The 16,210-nt window shown below is 35.6% G+C and overlaps 1 protein-coding gene and 1 long non-coding RNA gene across 3 annotated transcripts; one reads left to right on the top strand and one right to left on the bottom strand.

Annotated features, from left to right (window-relative positions):
• Positions 1–327: 327 nt before the first annotated feature.
• LOC131607209 (uncharacterized) lies at positions 328–2,914 on the bottom strand. The gene is made up of 4 exons (XR_009285224.1): positions 2,549–2,914; positions 1,505–2,012; positions 1,179–1,331; positions 328–653 (listed from the first exon to the last, which is right to left on the bottom strand). It is a non-coding gene; the product is annotated as an uncharacterized LOC131607209 (long non-coding RNA).
• Positions 2,915–12,394: 9,480 nt separating this feature from the next.
• LOC131602317 (dihydroorotase, mitochondrial) lies at positions 12,395–14,788 on the top strand. Of its 2 annotated transcripts, XM_058874402.1 has the most exons (7): positions 12,395–12,775; positions 12,892–13,028; positions 13,180–13,345; positions 13,433–13,549; positions 13,640–13,800; positions 14,206–14,431; positions 14,514–14,788. In XM_058874402.1, the coding sequence occupies exons 1-6, from the start codon at positions 12,508–12,510 to the stop codon at positions 14,398–14,400; spliced, it is 1,044 nt and encodes a 347-aa protein (XP_058730385.1). In that variant the 5' UTR covers positions 12,395–12,507; the 3' UTR covers positions 14,401–14,431; positions 14,514–14,788. The 2 variants fall into 2 exon arrangements, with proteins under 2 accessions (XP_058730385.1, XP_058730384.1); XM_058874401.1 differs by having other exon boundaries at positions 12,397–12,775; positions 14,206–14,788.
• The last annotated feature ends 1,422 nt before the right edge of the window (positions 14,789–16,210 follow it).

Raw genomic sequence — 16,210 nt, 5'->3', positions numbered from 1 at the left:
AATATCCATTATTTGAAACTGCTATTTGAGATCCTTTTAATTTTTTTCCAACAAAATCATAGTAGGAGATTTTTTAAATCTGTACTACATCTAAAACTATTCTATTTTTCTCAAAAATGTAAATAATTAAGAAAATCTAAAACAAACAAACAAATATATATATATATATATATATATATATATATATATATATATATATATATATATATATATATATATATATATATATATATATATATATATATATATATATATATATATATATATATATATATATATATATATATCCATTCTTTTGTATAATAAAACTAAATTTGTCATAACACGTTATTTAAGATGCATAAAATGTTTAAAAAATAAATCATAAAAATGAATATGATAAGTATGCAACAACTAGCAAATATTAGTTATCAATTGACTACAACAGAACCTTGACATTTTGATCCTTGTTAAGAATGCATTAGCTTTAAAATAATAAAAGAATAGTATTCCAGTAACAAGCAATTTAGTTACATGTTGCATCATCTTAGAGAATTTAGAGAAAAGAATCTTCCTGGAAGCTTCATCTAGAGCTTTATATTTTGAAGGGCAACTAGAGTAGTTTCAAGCATATATAGTCCAGCTTAATTTGCATAAGTGAATATTTGAGATGCCTGTAATAATATTTTAATAAATTAATAGAATTTTCATTGGATAGTTTATAAGGAAAAATCTCATAGAATATTAACAAGTTAAAGAAAAAAGAGATTACATTTGTTTTATCAGAACGCATAATTGTATTACAATGGTTGAAAAGTTGCTTTATGTTTGCATCGCTAGCTTCAAACTCATCAAAGAAAAGCTCGACACTAGTGTGCATTATAAAGAAACGCTAGCTGGTACATTATCACTAGATCATATATTTAGGAAGTAATAAAATTTTCACATGGCTGGTACAATATTACTAGATCATATACTTATACTGTTGATGTCAATTCCAATATCTTTCATGTAGCTATGACATCTTAGAATGCACAACAATTCAATACATCCACATATGAAACAAGATAAGTAATCAAGCAATACTTCAATAAACACATTTCATTAAACTCAAACTAGTAGTTCTGTAAAAATTGGGAAATGATATTTAGGATCCAACAAAATCACAAGAATGGTCAGCAAATAGTTAAGATAAATACCTCCTCATGCTTGATTTTAGGAGAAAGAGGTACAATGATCTTATATTGGTGAAGCCGCCAAATTTTGCACACGGAACCACACAGGGGCTAGATTCGAGACAAGCATCAGAGTACGCATCAACGCCATAATCAACCCACTCTAGTCAAATGTCCCTAGAAAATCGAACAAGAAAAGAATGAGAAATATAATGTGGATAAACATTACAAAAAAAGGCCCCATGAAGCCTAGGTTAGACCCCCATAATATATAAACATTTCATAGAATTAACCTATAATCAACAGCAATATTGATTTTCTGATATGAAATCCAACATAATTGTGGGCACCTTAATTTTTGAGGTATTGTTGCTTTTCACACTGCTTGTTCTACACCTTGAGCAAACTATATTAAATCATTAAAGATCATAAAAGTGGTACTCATCCATGTTCCTAAACTTCTTATTTGATGATTCCTGCCTCTATTTTGCAATTCATCATAATAAAAGTGACAAAACTACATCACAATGTTGACCTAAGCAAAGGTCAGAAGAAAACCTTGAGCATTAGAATGTCATTGATGAAAAGAAGCAACAATGGGAGAAAGATTGGTAAGATGACTAGGTTTTAAAAAACGGTCCGCAGCCCTGAAAACCAACGACACAACGGTATTCACCATTTCTATATTAAAGAACAATTTGAAGTTAACTCACATCGTATCGACTGCAATCAATGCTGCAACACCTGTACCGATTGAAAAATCTTGAAAACCTTTACGGGACCAAAACGCGACCGTGGCCATTTTTTCAAACCTTTTGACTACCATCCATCCTGCTTTCTTCAGTATAAGTGTAGATGCTACCAAAGTCACACAACAAAGAAATTTCTAAGTTAATCATTCTTGAAGCTTGATTAATATTTTACACTATTTATTAACAAAGTAAGAACTGTGTTAGAAAATTTAAACATCTCTTAACAAAAAATACTACACAATGTAGCAAGTCATATGATCAGTGGTTTATCCAAATAATTTCTAAGAATAACAGATCACAAATGCTTCATATTTGTATAAGAGAATCCATTTACAAACTCATTAATATTATTTCTAGAGAAATAACTGCAAGAGTTTTTTCCATTCCAAAGAACAGAGGTTTCTAATCAACTAAACCCCAGGAATTAAGATTTACTTCTCTAAATCCTTATACTAACTACTAAGCACTAAGCATGTTTCACTCATCTGTAATACGTTTTTTTTTCATCCAGGGAAAAATATTTTAACAGACAACAAAAATAAGATTTACCCTAAATCATAAAAACCAAATTAAAAAACAATTAAAGTTCAATATGAAGATGATTGTACTTGTAAAGAAGAAGAGAATAGTTGTAAAGCTTACTTTAACGTGAATCGAAATCTTTGACACACAAAGTATTGTTGAAGATGGAAGATGGTTTTTGGGTTTCAATCGATTTTTGCAAACAAATAAATCGAATTCTAAGTTATAGGTTCAATCGATTTATAGAGTTTTAATAGATTTTTGGGTTCAATCAATTATTTTTTTTAGGGTTTATAAGCTTGTGAACGTGATTGGGTTTGATAGAGAGAACGTGGCTTTTGAGATCGAAGGAGATAACAATAGGCAAGAAGAGGGTTTTTGAGTTTAGGGGTAAAAGAAGGTGAGGGAAGACGAATGAAGAAGAAGGTGAATCGGTAAAGCTGAGGGTAAGTGCCATGAGAAAGTCACGAAGCTCGTGGGGTTGGAGTTTTGTTTTTATTTATTTTTAAAATAAAGTGGTAAGTGTTTTTATTTATTTATAAGTGTGTTTATTTTCCATGTTCAGAGTATTTTTCCACGTCTTTTTTTATTTGATAGAAAAATCTATGATAGCACTTTTTAGAAAAGTGCTAACAAAGGGGCGTCTTTGTAATATCGTTTACCCAAAGAGCGCTATTGAGTCTTTCGATCATTTTCGTTTTCATTTTGGTAAGTAGCCTATAATAGCGTTTATAAGAAAGTGCTATTATATGTCTCACTATATAATAGCGCCCGAGTAAAAAGCGATATTATAGGTCTTTGTGTAAGAATTTTAATAGCACTTTATTAAAAAGCGCTATTAATTATGCGCTATTATATGCCAAAAATGTAGTAGTGTACTTATAAGACTTGTTGCATATGCTATGTCGGTTCTAGTACAAGCCATATACATCAAAGAACCTACTATATTAGCATATGGGATACTATTCATATAAGCTCTTTCGACATCAATAATGGGACACTGATTTATACTCAGCTTGAATTGAGGGTTTATCAGAGTCACAACAGGATTTGAATTTGACATACCATGCCTCTTGATATAAGCATGATTTCAACTGCTTTCTATCCCTTCAAATGTCAATTCCAAGAATCCTGGATGCAGCTCCCAAATCCTTCATATCAAATTCCTTATTGAGTTCAGCCTTCAACCTCATTACATCTTCGAGATTATTGCTTGCTATGAGAATATTATCCACATAAAGCAACAAAATAACAAATGAATTACTAGGTCGAAATCTGAAGTAAACGCAATGGTCAAACTAACTTCTAATGAAACTTATGCGTGTCATGAACTTGCCGAATCTCCTATTCCATTGTCGAGGAGATTGTTTAAGTCCATATAAGGATCTCTTTAACTTGCACACATATTCTTCCTTCCCCTTTTTGACATGCCCTTCAGGTTGCCTCATCAGGATTGTTTCATCTAGATTACCATACAAGAACACAGTTTTCACATCTATCTGTTCCAGTTCAAGATCGAACTATGCCACCATGGTAAGCAACATTCGAATGAACCTATGCTTCTTAACAGGAGAAAACATATCATTAAAGTCGATACAAGGGTTTTTTGAGTGAAACCCCTTGCGACCAACCTTGCCTTGTATATTTTTGATGCCACTCCTTTGATTCCTTCCTTAACTTTGAAAACCCATTTAGAGATGACTAACCTTGCTCCAGTAGGTTTTTTGATCAGTTCCCAAGTATGATTATCATGAAGATATTTCATCTCATCATTCATGGTCTTCAGCCATTCAATCTTATTTCAGCTCCTCATGACTTCCTTATAGTCTCTAGGTTCTTCGTCTAGAACCTCACTTGTAGAGATTAAGGCATACGGTATAAGATCTGCATACCCAAGTCTCTGAGGTGGCTTGATGACTCTTCTCGACCTATCTCTTGATAATAGGTAGTCATCGACAGTTTCCTCAACTCCATCAGCATCTTCTGCTTCTTCTTCGACTTCATCTAGGATATGCAATTCAGCATCAACATGCTTCACCTTAGCAGGAATCTCTACCTTTTCCAACTCTTCGTTAGATATTTTTGCACTTTGTCCAACATCATCAGTTTTCTAAAATTCCATTTTGGCTTCATTGAAAAATACATCTCGACTAGTGATACTCCTCTTGTGACCTAGCTCTAAGAACCATAGCCTATAATCTTTGACTCCTTCAGGGTATCCCATGCATTTTAGAGTTCTAAGTTTGACCTTGTCTTGCCTAATGTGAGCATAGGCTATGCAGCCAAATACTCTCAGTTTGTCGAGATCTGGTGGATGTCCCGACCAACCTTCTTCAGGTGTCTTCATATCTAACGCATTCGAAGGACATCTCTTTATCAGATATGTTGCTATCGAAATAGCCTCAGCCAAAACACCTTTTTTAACCTAACTATAGTCAACATGCATCTAAATCACTCCAAAATAGTTCGATTAAACCTTTCAGTCAAACCATTTTGTTGTGAAGTACCTATAGTAGTTATGTGCCTTGCAATACCAGAGGCAACACAAAAGTTGTCGAACGCCTCATTGCAAAATTCAAGGCCATTATCGGTTCTCAACCTCTTGACCTTTATGCCAGTATGATTTTCAACCAGAGTCTTTAAACTTTTGAAATTCTCAAAAGTTTTATCCTTAGTCTTCTGGATGAATACCCATAATTTTCTAGAATAATCATATACTATGGATATAAAATACCTTGCTCCTGAATGTAATAGACACCTTGCAGGCCCCCATAGATCAACATGGACTTAATCAAGGGATTCATGTGTTCTTTGTTTACCTTTGTTGAACTTCACTCTACAAGATTTTCTAAGTACACAGGGTTCACAAAACTTCAGTTTTTTGAGTTTGTCACCACCAAGCAAATTTTATTTCCCTAATTTGACCAGACCCCTTTCACTAACATGGCCCAATCTCATGTTCCAAATTTCTGTCTTCGACAAAGCTTTCGTGGATGCAACATTTGTCAAACCACTTACAACTTCCTCCTCAAGGGTATACAAGCCTTGTTTCTTCACGCCTCTCAATACTTCCTTCGACCCCTCCATGACTCTTAGGATACTTTTCTCTCCTTGGAAAACATATCCTTTCTTGTCGAATTCACCAAGAGAAATCAAATTTCTCTTCAAATCAGGTTCATACCTGACTTCTGTCAACAAATTTATCGACTCATCATGGAGCTTGAATCTCACAGATCCAACACCTACTATCTTGCAAGCTTTGTTGTTTCCCAGTAATATATAACTACCTACTTTAACATTGTTTTTATTTTCATAACAAATTTTAAAAATGTTAGTCGTTAAAATATTTGAGAAACTCTTACCACACCCCTTGGATATCTCACACACCATGCGAGTTGCCTAAAATGCCCTCCTACTTCCGTAGATGTACCTCCGGAAGCACCATTTTTTTGTTTAACGTTGTTTTGTTATGTATATTTACATACAGAAGCTTCCGTAGATTCATCTACGAAAGCATTTGATGTTATATTCGCGTCAGACTATTCATCTCCCCCATTCTTCACTTTTTCATTTCTAAACTATCAAACTCTCTCAACCTCAAAAATTAAAATTCCACCGAAGTTGTTTTCTTCCTCTCGAGTTCGGTCGATAACGTCAAGTTCAACTACCAACACATTCCAACAAGTTCCAAACTCCATTTAATCGGTAAGTTTTCGACATTTTCGAGTTATTATAGAGTTTTTGTAATAGAGATTGAATTTGATATTTAGGGGTAGAAATGATTGAGTAGTGTAAGAAATATGGTTTAGCGATAATGTAGGTCCTGTTTCAAATGTAAAATGGACGATCAATCCATTAAAATGGGTGTTTTTAACCATCGGCAACAGTGACCATACGCCATTGTTGTGTTTTGGAGGTTTCAGAGCCTTCTGTAGATGCATTTACGGAAGCGTAGAACATTGGGTCATTCCGTAGATGCAGCTACGAAAGAAACTCATTTTTTGAAATGTAAAGAACTTCCTTAGATGCATCTACAAAATGTTCTATACTGATTTTGTTTTCTTTCTTTTTCTTGTTATAACTACGTAGAAACTAACTCGATTTTATTAAATCATAATGCAGACATTATGGCCGACCATCCAGACAGAGTTATACATGGGAGGACTGTATAACATGCATCCGTGCAGCGTGAACGAATGCGTGTAATATCACAAGTGACGAATGGAGCTGCTGTTTCACTTGATGTACCTACTACACCCGATGTACCTGCTACACCTGTTCCATTCAGGCCTTCTCCATCTGTTCCAATTGACGGGCTTTCTCCGTCCTTTCCAATTGAGAGGCCTAATCCATCTACTACTGCATCATGGAGGCCTCGGGATGATGCAGAGGTTTCCTTATGGATGCCCGCCGCCCGCAGACGTCGACGGGGAAGTTCTTCTATATTTGTGCATGTGCCAGTGACAGATGATGCAGGATCTTCGATGCCATCTGTCGAGCTACGCGAGGATGATCCGGTGCCAAATCCTGTCTGGTACCTAGAGGGTCCTATAGATGCGTCCTTACTGATAGTGTATGCAGATCATTCGACTAGACATATCTAGGAGAGGGAGATAAATTTTCTTTGTTTATTACTTATTAGTTTTTTTAATTCAGTTTATGACTTTGCTTGAAGGTAACCATTTTTTTTGGAAAATTTCAGGAGAGGGATCCCAGAGGTTCTACAACCACGACCGAAGGATTGCTGCTCTCGCGCAGCCTGACAAGTCGTGGTTCCGGGATGCACTTGCAGCTTCTGGTATGAGGGACCTCTGCACGGTCGACTTCCACACGATTCATAATGGGACGCTAATGGCATTTGCAGAGAGGTGGCATCAAGAGACATCATCCTTTCATCTTCCTCACGGTGAGATTACCATCACTCTGGAGGACATTTCATGCCTCCTGCATCTACCTACCAGGGGTACCCTCCTTAGTCACGGTAGGCTGACGAAGGAGGAAGCGATGTAGATGCTGATTGAGGAGCTGGAGGCTGATCCTACTGATGCGGTTGAGGAGGTGGAGAGGACCCGCAGGGTGCACGTGAGGTTCACACCTTGCACCAGATATATGATTATGAGCTTCTTGCGGCACATCAGGCTGCTGGTGACGAGGAAGAGGCTGATATACACAGAGAACGGGTGCTAAGATGTTGCTTACTATATTTGATAGGCACCCAGCTCTTTGTGGACACGAGTTCGACGTACACAGGCGTCGTTTACCTGACGTACTTATCGGACCTTGCATGTGTCCATGAATAAAACTAGGGAGTGGCTACACTGGCGTACACCTATCACAGACTCGATGAGGGATGCCCGTGGAAGGCGAGGATTGTGGCTGGCAGTGTACCCTCTTAGTGGTAACAGTCTTATATCCTTCTATATTTTCTCAAAGTTTATTATATATTTGTGATAGTATGTTTGATCATATTTTTTTTAGGCTTGAGTACTACAACACTTCCTTGACATTATTGGTTGGGGAGAGGTGTCGAGTTACACTGAGGACATGCCGCGTGCCAGAGCCTTCGCCCCCTCAGAAGGAACCAGGTGCCGGATCCTTACAGGCGCTGTCTTGATCGTATGGGTGCTGAGAATGTCCACTTCGACTGCTACGCTAATCATAGTGAGACGATTCTGTTTGATGATGAGGTCGTATTATATTCTTGATGGTTGGATGCTAATTCAACCATCATTGTTCGTTATATTCCAGAGCGTGTAATGCGTCAGTTTGGATACCAGCAGACCATACCTCGCCTTCCTTCTAACTCCGCTCCTATCGTCATGACCTGTCGGCAGCTAGACGAGGTCTTTGCAGACTGGGAGCACCACTTGGTTCCTGTCGAGGCTCGGGCGACCACATTAGTGAGGGACTAGAGTTGCGTCGACGGGTACATCACCTGGTACTATAGAGTGTCACACCCATACATGCTTCCCACCGCACCTGGATCACCGTCCAGACCAACCCACGAGGAGATTCTGTGGGCTCATCAGGCTTAGGTGGACCACACTCAAGATGTTTTTCCTCAATTTCGTGAGATTGCTGACATGGCGCAGGTAGACATTGCCAATGGTTTATCCCTTGAGGGGTCTACTGGCCTGCATCTTGTGGTGGGTATCATGAGGGTGGCAGAGGAGGCATTTTTGTAACATAGAAACTGTTCCAGGGCAAGTGCGCCACTCGACGGTAGAGGCAGAGTGCCCAGCAAACGACGCGGTGGACTCAGAGGCGGAGGCGGGGCAAGAGGCAGCAGAGAGGCGCATGATGATGTTCAGCCCATATAGTAGTGATGCCTATGATTTATTTGATATATGTATTTTGATTTCATTTATGTACGAGGTTTTGATATATGTATTTGACATTATTACTCGACGATTTATACGATGTGTTTTTTTGGTGTACTATTTACTATTGCGTTTAAATTGCTTTATTTTAATTTACTATGTGTAGCAACCTGCCCTTAAAATTAAAGTTTAGAGTCGCCACCTATTCTACCAAGGCGAATAGGAAACCTTACGCGGTTAAGAGATCGGGGTAAGATTATTATAATCAGGTTAAGGGAAGGTGTTAGGCACCCTTAACCCTTTCCTATGGCTTTGAATCTAAGGTAACAGTTTTATGGCTAAAATGTTCAGGTTTAATAGCTAAGGAAATGAATAGGGCAAAAATTGAGATTTGAACTGAATGGAGGTTTTGAGGAAGGGGACTCGCCTTGTTACGAAGTGCCTACGTATCTCCTTATGGAGAATCAGAGTCAACGTAGTTCGGGCACAGGGTTGTACGCCTTAGAATTTGATATGGAGGTGTTTGAAGGCTTTTTGAATGGCCTATCATAGTTTTGAAATGCAAATGTTCACAAGGTATTTTGAATTACCTTATCGTAGTTTGAACATCGCAGTATTGAAGAGATGAAAATCTGTAGTGTCGTGGTTTAGTGTGTTTTTGAATGTTTGGGCGTACAACCCTAATTTAATATGTCACCGTTAGATGCGATGATCAATAGATTTGATCATTATAGTTAACGGATTAATGGGCATTGCTGGTTACTCTGATCGATAGATTCGATCGTCGCGGGCAGCAAATTGAATGTATTTTAGATTTGTAATTTTTATCTCTTGCCTAATGCGACTAATAGATTTAGTCGAGTCCAGAAGAGAATTGATTAAGGGTTAATGTTTTCTTTGCCAAATGGGCAGTGGCATTGGGCAAACCCTAATACTTACACCTTTATAGGGTTTTTGTGATTTAATATTAATTAAAATTAATTAAATCAATTAAGTCGAATAATCGACATAATCGAATAATCGGGGAAAATGTTATACTCCTAACCTTAATCCTAATTTGATTTTTCTAATCCTAATTTAAAAATTAAATTATATCAATATTAATACTTTCTACAATTAAACAATCATATAAATGATATCTAAATAATATAAAGAAAATAAATAAAAAAACCTGGACCGGATCCTGTATTTTCTCTCTTCCTAACCATGTATCTTTGGGTTCTTGGGTGATTTAAAATGAATCCTTTTGATTTGCTTCACATCTTTTGGATTTTACTTAATTAATTTGCTTTTTTAAATGAGTAAAAATACAAAATAAATTGAATAATAGTCCAAAAATGTGTGAATGAATTTATAGGTCCTATATGAGCTCATAATCATGTTTGAGATTCAAAAGTTTGGCCCATTCATTCAAAATTGTGAAAATTGCTTATTAGGGTTTCATGCATTTCTTAGAATTCGACCAACTTGTGTGCATCGTATCTCCCTCCATTTTAATCATATGAATGCATTCTAGGACTTTTTAGAAAGCCCAAAGAGTCCTTTAAATGACCTTTTTGGTTTCATCTCAATTGAAGCTTCCACGCTCAAGTTACGAGCTTTGTCCTAAAAGGTGTTTTTCGTTGTCTTTTCGGAGGACCTATAATCTCTTGTATCATATCTCCCAAATGATGCATTTCTGGCCTTGTCTTTTGAGAGACAAAGTTGTAGAGAATCAAATTTCCTTCAAAATAGGCTTTGGTTGGGAAATTTTTGATGCTCCATGTGAAAGTTATGACCAGTCAAAGTTTAGTTGACTTTCTCCTATAAAAAACCCTAATTTGAACCTTTGCATTTGTTCATTTCTGAGTTTTTATTTGTGGATCATGACCAACCTTTGATCAAATGATGGATATAGCCTCACATACTTGACGTTTACCAAAAGTCAGGAGTTTTGACTGTACTTTGACCATAGTTGACTTTTAGGTCAAACTAGTCGACTGTGGATCACCTGAGCATTTGAGTGAGAAATCCTTGGGATTGAAGCTTGATAATTGACATGGAGATACCTTGAGACATATGAGACACCTTGAGATCCGTTTGAGACCTTAGAGATTCAAATTCTTTTGATAAAATGCAAACCCTGATTTTGACTAGGAGAGAGTGACTTGAGAAAACCCTTGAACCTTGAGTCATTGAAGATGAAATGAGGAGGGCAAATTTTGGGGTATGACACTATGATTAGGTTTTCCATTGTTGTTATAAAAATTGAGTTTTAGAGTTAAATGTATGTCATTTGAAAATTAAACAGACTATTCTATAGATGCATCTACTGAACACTCTGTCTAAACATGTTCCGTATATGTCCCTGTAGAAATAAATAAATTTTTTTTAAAAAAATGATTCCGAAACTACAGAAATAGTGGACAAAATTGAAATTTCACCAGGTGGCTTAGAGATACAAGGGTGAATTGAGATTTTCTCAAATATTTTAGTATGTCTCTTAAAATATCTTAGAACATCTCATAACAAATACTAATTAAATATTCACATTATTTTAATTAAATAATTATATTATTATGGATTTTTTAGTCAAAAAGAGAAATAAAAAGTGACAAAAATAAAATAAAGAATTTTTTAGATTATTACGAAATGTTCTGATCTAAATTGAGAACCATTAAAAAAAGGTGAACCCTCCGATACCTTTGAATTTATTTGGGTATCTGTACCCTTAACCAATCAAATAGAATATTTTTTGCCACATAATTTTTTATTTTAATTTATTTTAAAATAAATTAAATTTTTATATCAATTTACACTAAATGTAATACTACCCAATTACTTATCATGGATACCTAAGAATTTATCTTAAAAAAAAAAAAAATCATATTTTGTATCTTAACATTTGAAAAAAAAACAATACCCCTTTTTGCACTCCTGCAAACGGTTTTTCTTAAGGCTGAACACCGGCGGTTTGAATTTCGGGCCCAATATTATAAACTGGCTCAAATCACGGATGCAAATATTAGATTCAATTTCGACTGAATTTTAATTCGGTTTGATTAGATTCAGTTTAATTGATTTATCGGTTAAAATAAATCGATTTGTTCGATTAATTGATCCTTATATTTATTATAAAAAAGTCAGAGTATATAAGTTATTCACATTTTAGTTTTCTTTTTTAAATATTACAAACTATACCTTCATTCAAGTAAGGCAAATGACCCAATTTAACAGTTTTTAACATTCAACCGATAATTTAGAGCCTTCAAATATTACATATGGCCCTAGTTAGAATCATTTCCATCGATCTAAAATAGCACAAAGTCATAAGGCCATTAATAGTATCTGCTGCATCATGCATAGTGCCTAAAACAGCTTCTTATTGCTTCTTTTTACTCTTGCTGCAAACACAATCATAGTCAAACATTTGAATGAGAGAAGGACAATTACATTATAGTTATATGTAAAGATATATAACATTACCCTCAAATTACTAACTCTAATTAGAACTAGGGTTTCATATGTTTGAAGCATGTGTGTTGGTTTGGAAATATTGGGCTTTTTGCAAATGGGTCGGATTCGGTTCACCATGGATAAAATTTCTTCAACCGGAACCGACTGGCACTAACCATCTTAAACCATATTTTTTTAAACCGCCCAACCCGACTTAACCGGTTAATCCGTAGCGGGTCGGACGCCTCAGGGCGGTTTTTATTTAATTCTGTTTTTCCAATCATCCGAGGGCTAGCGATTACGGCGGACGGCGACGGAGGCAGAATGATGGAGCTAACGATTACACAACCGGATGATTTCCATCTCCATCTTCGCGACGGTGCTCTTCTCGAAGCCGTAACCCCTCACAGTGCAAAGCATTTCGGAAGAGCTATAATCATGCCCAATTTGAAGCCACCTATCACCACCACATCTTCCGCTATTTCTTATCGCGATTCAATTTTGAAAGCAATTCCTAAATCTTCCAATTTCAATCCTCTCATGACACTTTACCTCACTGATGCTACCACTCCTCATGAGATTCAACTCGCAAGTAAGTCTAATCAGTAATCACTGTCTCACAAGTTTAAGAACTTTTATTTTACCCTAAATTATTGATTTAATTTTTGTGTTTAATATTTGATGTTGCTGCTACTTGTGTATTGGCAGAAAAAAGTGGATTTGTTTATGGTGTGAAGCTATATCCTGCTGGTGCTACAACAAACTCTCAAGATGGTGTTACAGATCTTTTTGGAAATTGTTATTCTGTTCTTGAGGAAATGGTTCACCAAGGTTTACCATTATTGGTAATTTCTTTACTTTTTTTATACTGTTGTACAAAATGTGTTTCATCATGCTTTTTCTGATTGAAGATTTTTTATTCCAATGTTATTAAATTGTTATTCATGCTTTTTCATTGTACTTTCTTATCTATATCTATATCAGTATACATGACAGGTTCATGGAGAAGTCACAAATCCAGAAGTTGATATTTTTGATCGCGAAAAGGTCTTTATTGAAACAATTTTAGAGCCTTTAATTCAAAGGCTTCCGCAATTGAAGGTTGTGATGGAGCATATTACTACCATGGATGCCGTTAAGTTTGTAGAGTCTTGCAAAGAAGGTATTCTAGTAAATTACTTGGGAGAGCTTTACTGTATGTACTTAGTTTAGTTGTAAAATCTTTCTAATAATTTTCTATTTTTGCAAGGTTATGTAGCAGCAACTGTTACACCTCAGCATATTCTTCTCAATCGAAATGCTCTGTTCCAAGGTGGTTTACAACCTCACAATTATTGTCTTCCCGTGCTTAAAAGAGAGATCCACAGTATGTTACTTTGTTTCTTTTCCCTTATTTTCCTGAGTTTCTACAACTTTTAGATGTTAGATCAAAGTGTTCCTTTTGTCTCTTTTTTAGGACAGGCTATTGTGTCAGCTATCACTAGTGGAAGCAAGCGATTTTTCCTCGGAACTGATAGTGCTCCACATGATAGGCGTAATAAGGAATGTGCTTGTGGATGTGCTGGCATATACAACTCTCCGGTCGCTCTATCACTATATGCCAAGGTTTTTGAAGAGGTAACACTTTTATTATAAGTTTATATTGAATTAAATATGTCAATGTTGCAAATATACATATGGATAGATTTCAAAAGAAAGAGATATGTTTATTTCATTTAATTGCGATATGTTTGAGTTTCTCTGAGATTAATGTGAACTATTCTTTTGTTATAAAAATGAAAATACTATTTCCAAAAGGTTTGCAGAATAAGCAAGTATCTCTTATGTTAAACATAGCGGTGATGTAATATTGTAGAATTGTGTTTTGGTAATTATTCACATGCATCTCTCATGCGTGTTTTAAGATATGATGATTTTCTTATTTGAGTATAAATTGTATGTCTCTTGATGGGAAAACTCATAATATGCTCTGAAATTTGTGGAGTTTATGCTTAATGTTTTATGAAATTGTTGCCTGTTTAGGCTGGTGCACTGGACAAGCTGGAGGCTTTTACAAGTTTTAATGGACCTGACTTCTATGGTATCCCCAGAAACAAGTCTAAGATTAGACTGAGGAAATCACCTTGGAGAGTACCTGAGTGTCTGTCATTTCCTTTTGGAGATATTATTCCCATGTTTGCCGGTGAAACACTTGATTGGGAGGCATTGCTTATTTGATTGGTCTCCGCACATGCCGAAGAGGACTTAGGTATGTAGAGTTTATTGGAGTATGTTAATCTAGTTAGTTGGATTTGGTTGCTTTGATAACTGAACTTGATAGTTTGTACCAGCATGTCACACTCGTAGAATAAGTGCGTTTTGGGGCGTATCACAAATCAGAAATGTGGGCAGAAATAATGATTAAACTTCTATTTCTTTGAAAGTTTTGTATCTTTCAGCTAAAATAGCTGGTTGTTGAGATGTGAATTTTTGTGGCCATTCAAAAATATGATCAGGCAATTTTTTTGTGTTCTAATTTTATGTATGTACTATGTATCAGTTTGTAAGTTTTACACATTATTCTCATTTCTGTTTTGCAAGTTAATGATAGAAATTTCACTTAGAACACTGCACTCCAAAAACTGGGACTTTTCTATTTAAATTGTCTTGTTATTCTTCTGTCACGGCTATAGGTTAAAGTCATTATGATCAACATTCACACAATTAGAATTTTTTTCATGCAAGAGAAATCCTAACAACATAATCTTTTAACATTCTGAAAATCACAATTTGCATCCACCACCATTGTTTTCTAGCACAAGCTTGTTTCAAATTTCTTGCAATTAGCTTGCACCTGCAGCTGTACCAGCACTAATGTGTACCTCTAAAGTATATCAGATGGATACTACCCTCTTACTGATTTAAGTTTCCTTCAACTACTATTCCAAGTTTTCTTCTTGTGGAAGTTTTGATGCACATAATGTATACCAGCCATCAATTCTATGCAATGATTAGAATAATACAAAACAAAACAAGCAATAAAATTTTGCAATCTATATCTAGTAATTTTATTCCGAGTAATCAGTCATATTGATATGTGAGATGTCATTATAATTCTTAAATATCTCGATATTGTATATATATATATATATTTTTAAGAATTGAGGATCACTATAATTACATGCTGCAGGCCCCTATAATTGATCTTTATAATTGAGGATCACTAAACACATTAGTACCATGCTTACTTAGCTTGCATTGGCTTGACATAGGGATGAACAAACCGTTGGCAGCACACTTGTGTGCTCTTGGCGGTTTATCTTTCATGTATTTGTATAGAGTAAGCAACATAAATCCATTGGACTGATAATTGACTTCAATGCCCAAAAAATATGATGGTTTTCCTAGCTTCTCCAGAGCACATTTGTCATGAAGTTTGTTGACATGTTCATACACAAATTAAGAAGAGAATTTAATTATAAGAATATCATCCACATAGGGCCATGCATACAAAGTGATACCATGAGATGAATATATGAAGAAAGAGTGAGTACACATGTGTCTGAAGCCAAACTGAACAAGAGCATTAGAAAACTTCTCATACCAAACTTTGGAGTTTGTTTAAGCTCAATATAAAGCCTTGTTGAGTTGGATACCTGAGATTTGTCTTTGGAGACAAACCCAGGAGGTTGCTGTAAAACACATCTTGTAGAATGTCATTCAAGAAGGCATTGTTAATATCAATCTGTTAAAGTATAAACTTTTATGTGACAATTAAGGTGAAAATCACTTGGTTGGTGGTGGGTTTGACACTAGGGAGAACGCTTCGTTGAAATCAAAGACATGTTGAGACTTGAGTATAATCTTTACCAACCAATCTGACTTTTATATTCGTTGATACTTCTATCAGGATTTTCCTTGATTCTAGAAACACATTTACATCCCACAACTTTTCTATGTGGGGGTAAGGTTGTGAGGGTTCAAGTGTTGATGGAAATAAGAGCTTTATACACATTTAGCATGGCCTCTGATTTCTGAAGTTGAGAGA

Source organism: Vicia villosa, linkage group LG5 (assembly GCF_029867415.1).
Source record: "Vicia villosa cultivar HV-30 ecotype Madison, WI linkage group LG5, Vvil1.0, whole genome shotgun sequence".
NCBI lineage: Eukaryota > Viridiplantae > Streptophyta > Magnoliopsida > Fabales > Fabaceae > Vicia > Vicia villosa.
The sequence above is the reverse complement of the archived record's forward strand: the minus strand, read 5'-3'. Positions and strand labels throughout refer to the sequence as shown.

Coding starts and splice junctions, on each gene's coding strand:
- LOC131602317 (XM_058874402.1), top strand. CDS start 12,508: ATGATGGAGCTAACGATTACACAACCGGATGATTTCCATCTCCATCTT. Junction 13,550..13,639: donor GCTTAAAAGAGAGATCCACA/GTATGTTACTTT, acceptor TCTCTTTTTTAG/GACAGGCTATTGTGTCAGCT. Junction 13,801..14,205: donor ATGCCAAGGTTTTTGAAGAG/GTAACACTTTTA, acceptor TTGCCTGTTTAG/GCTGGTGCACTGGACAAGCT.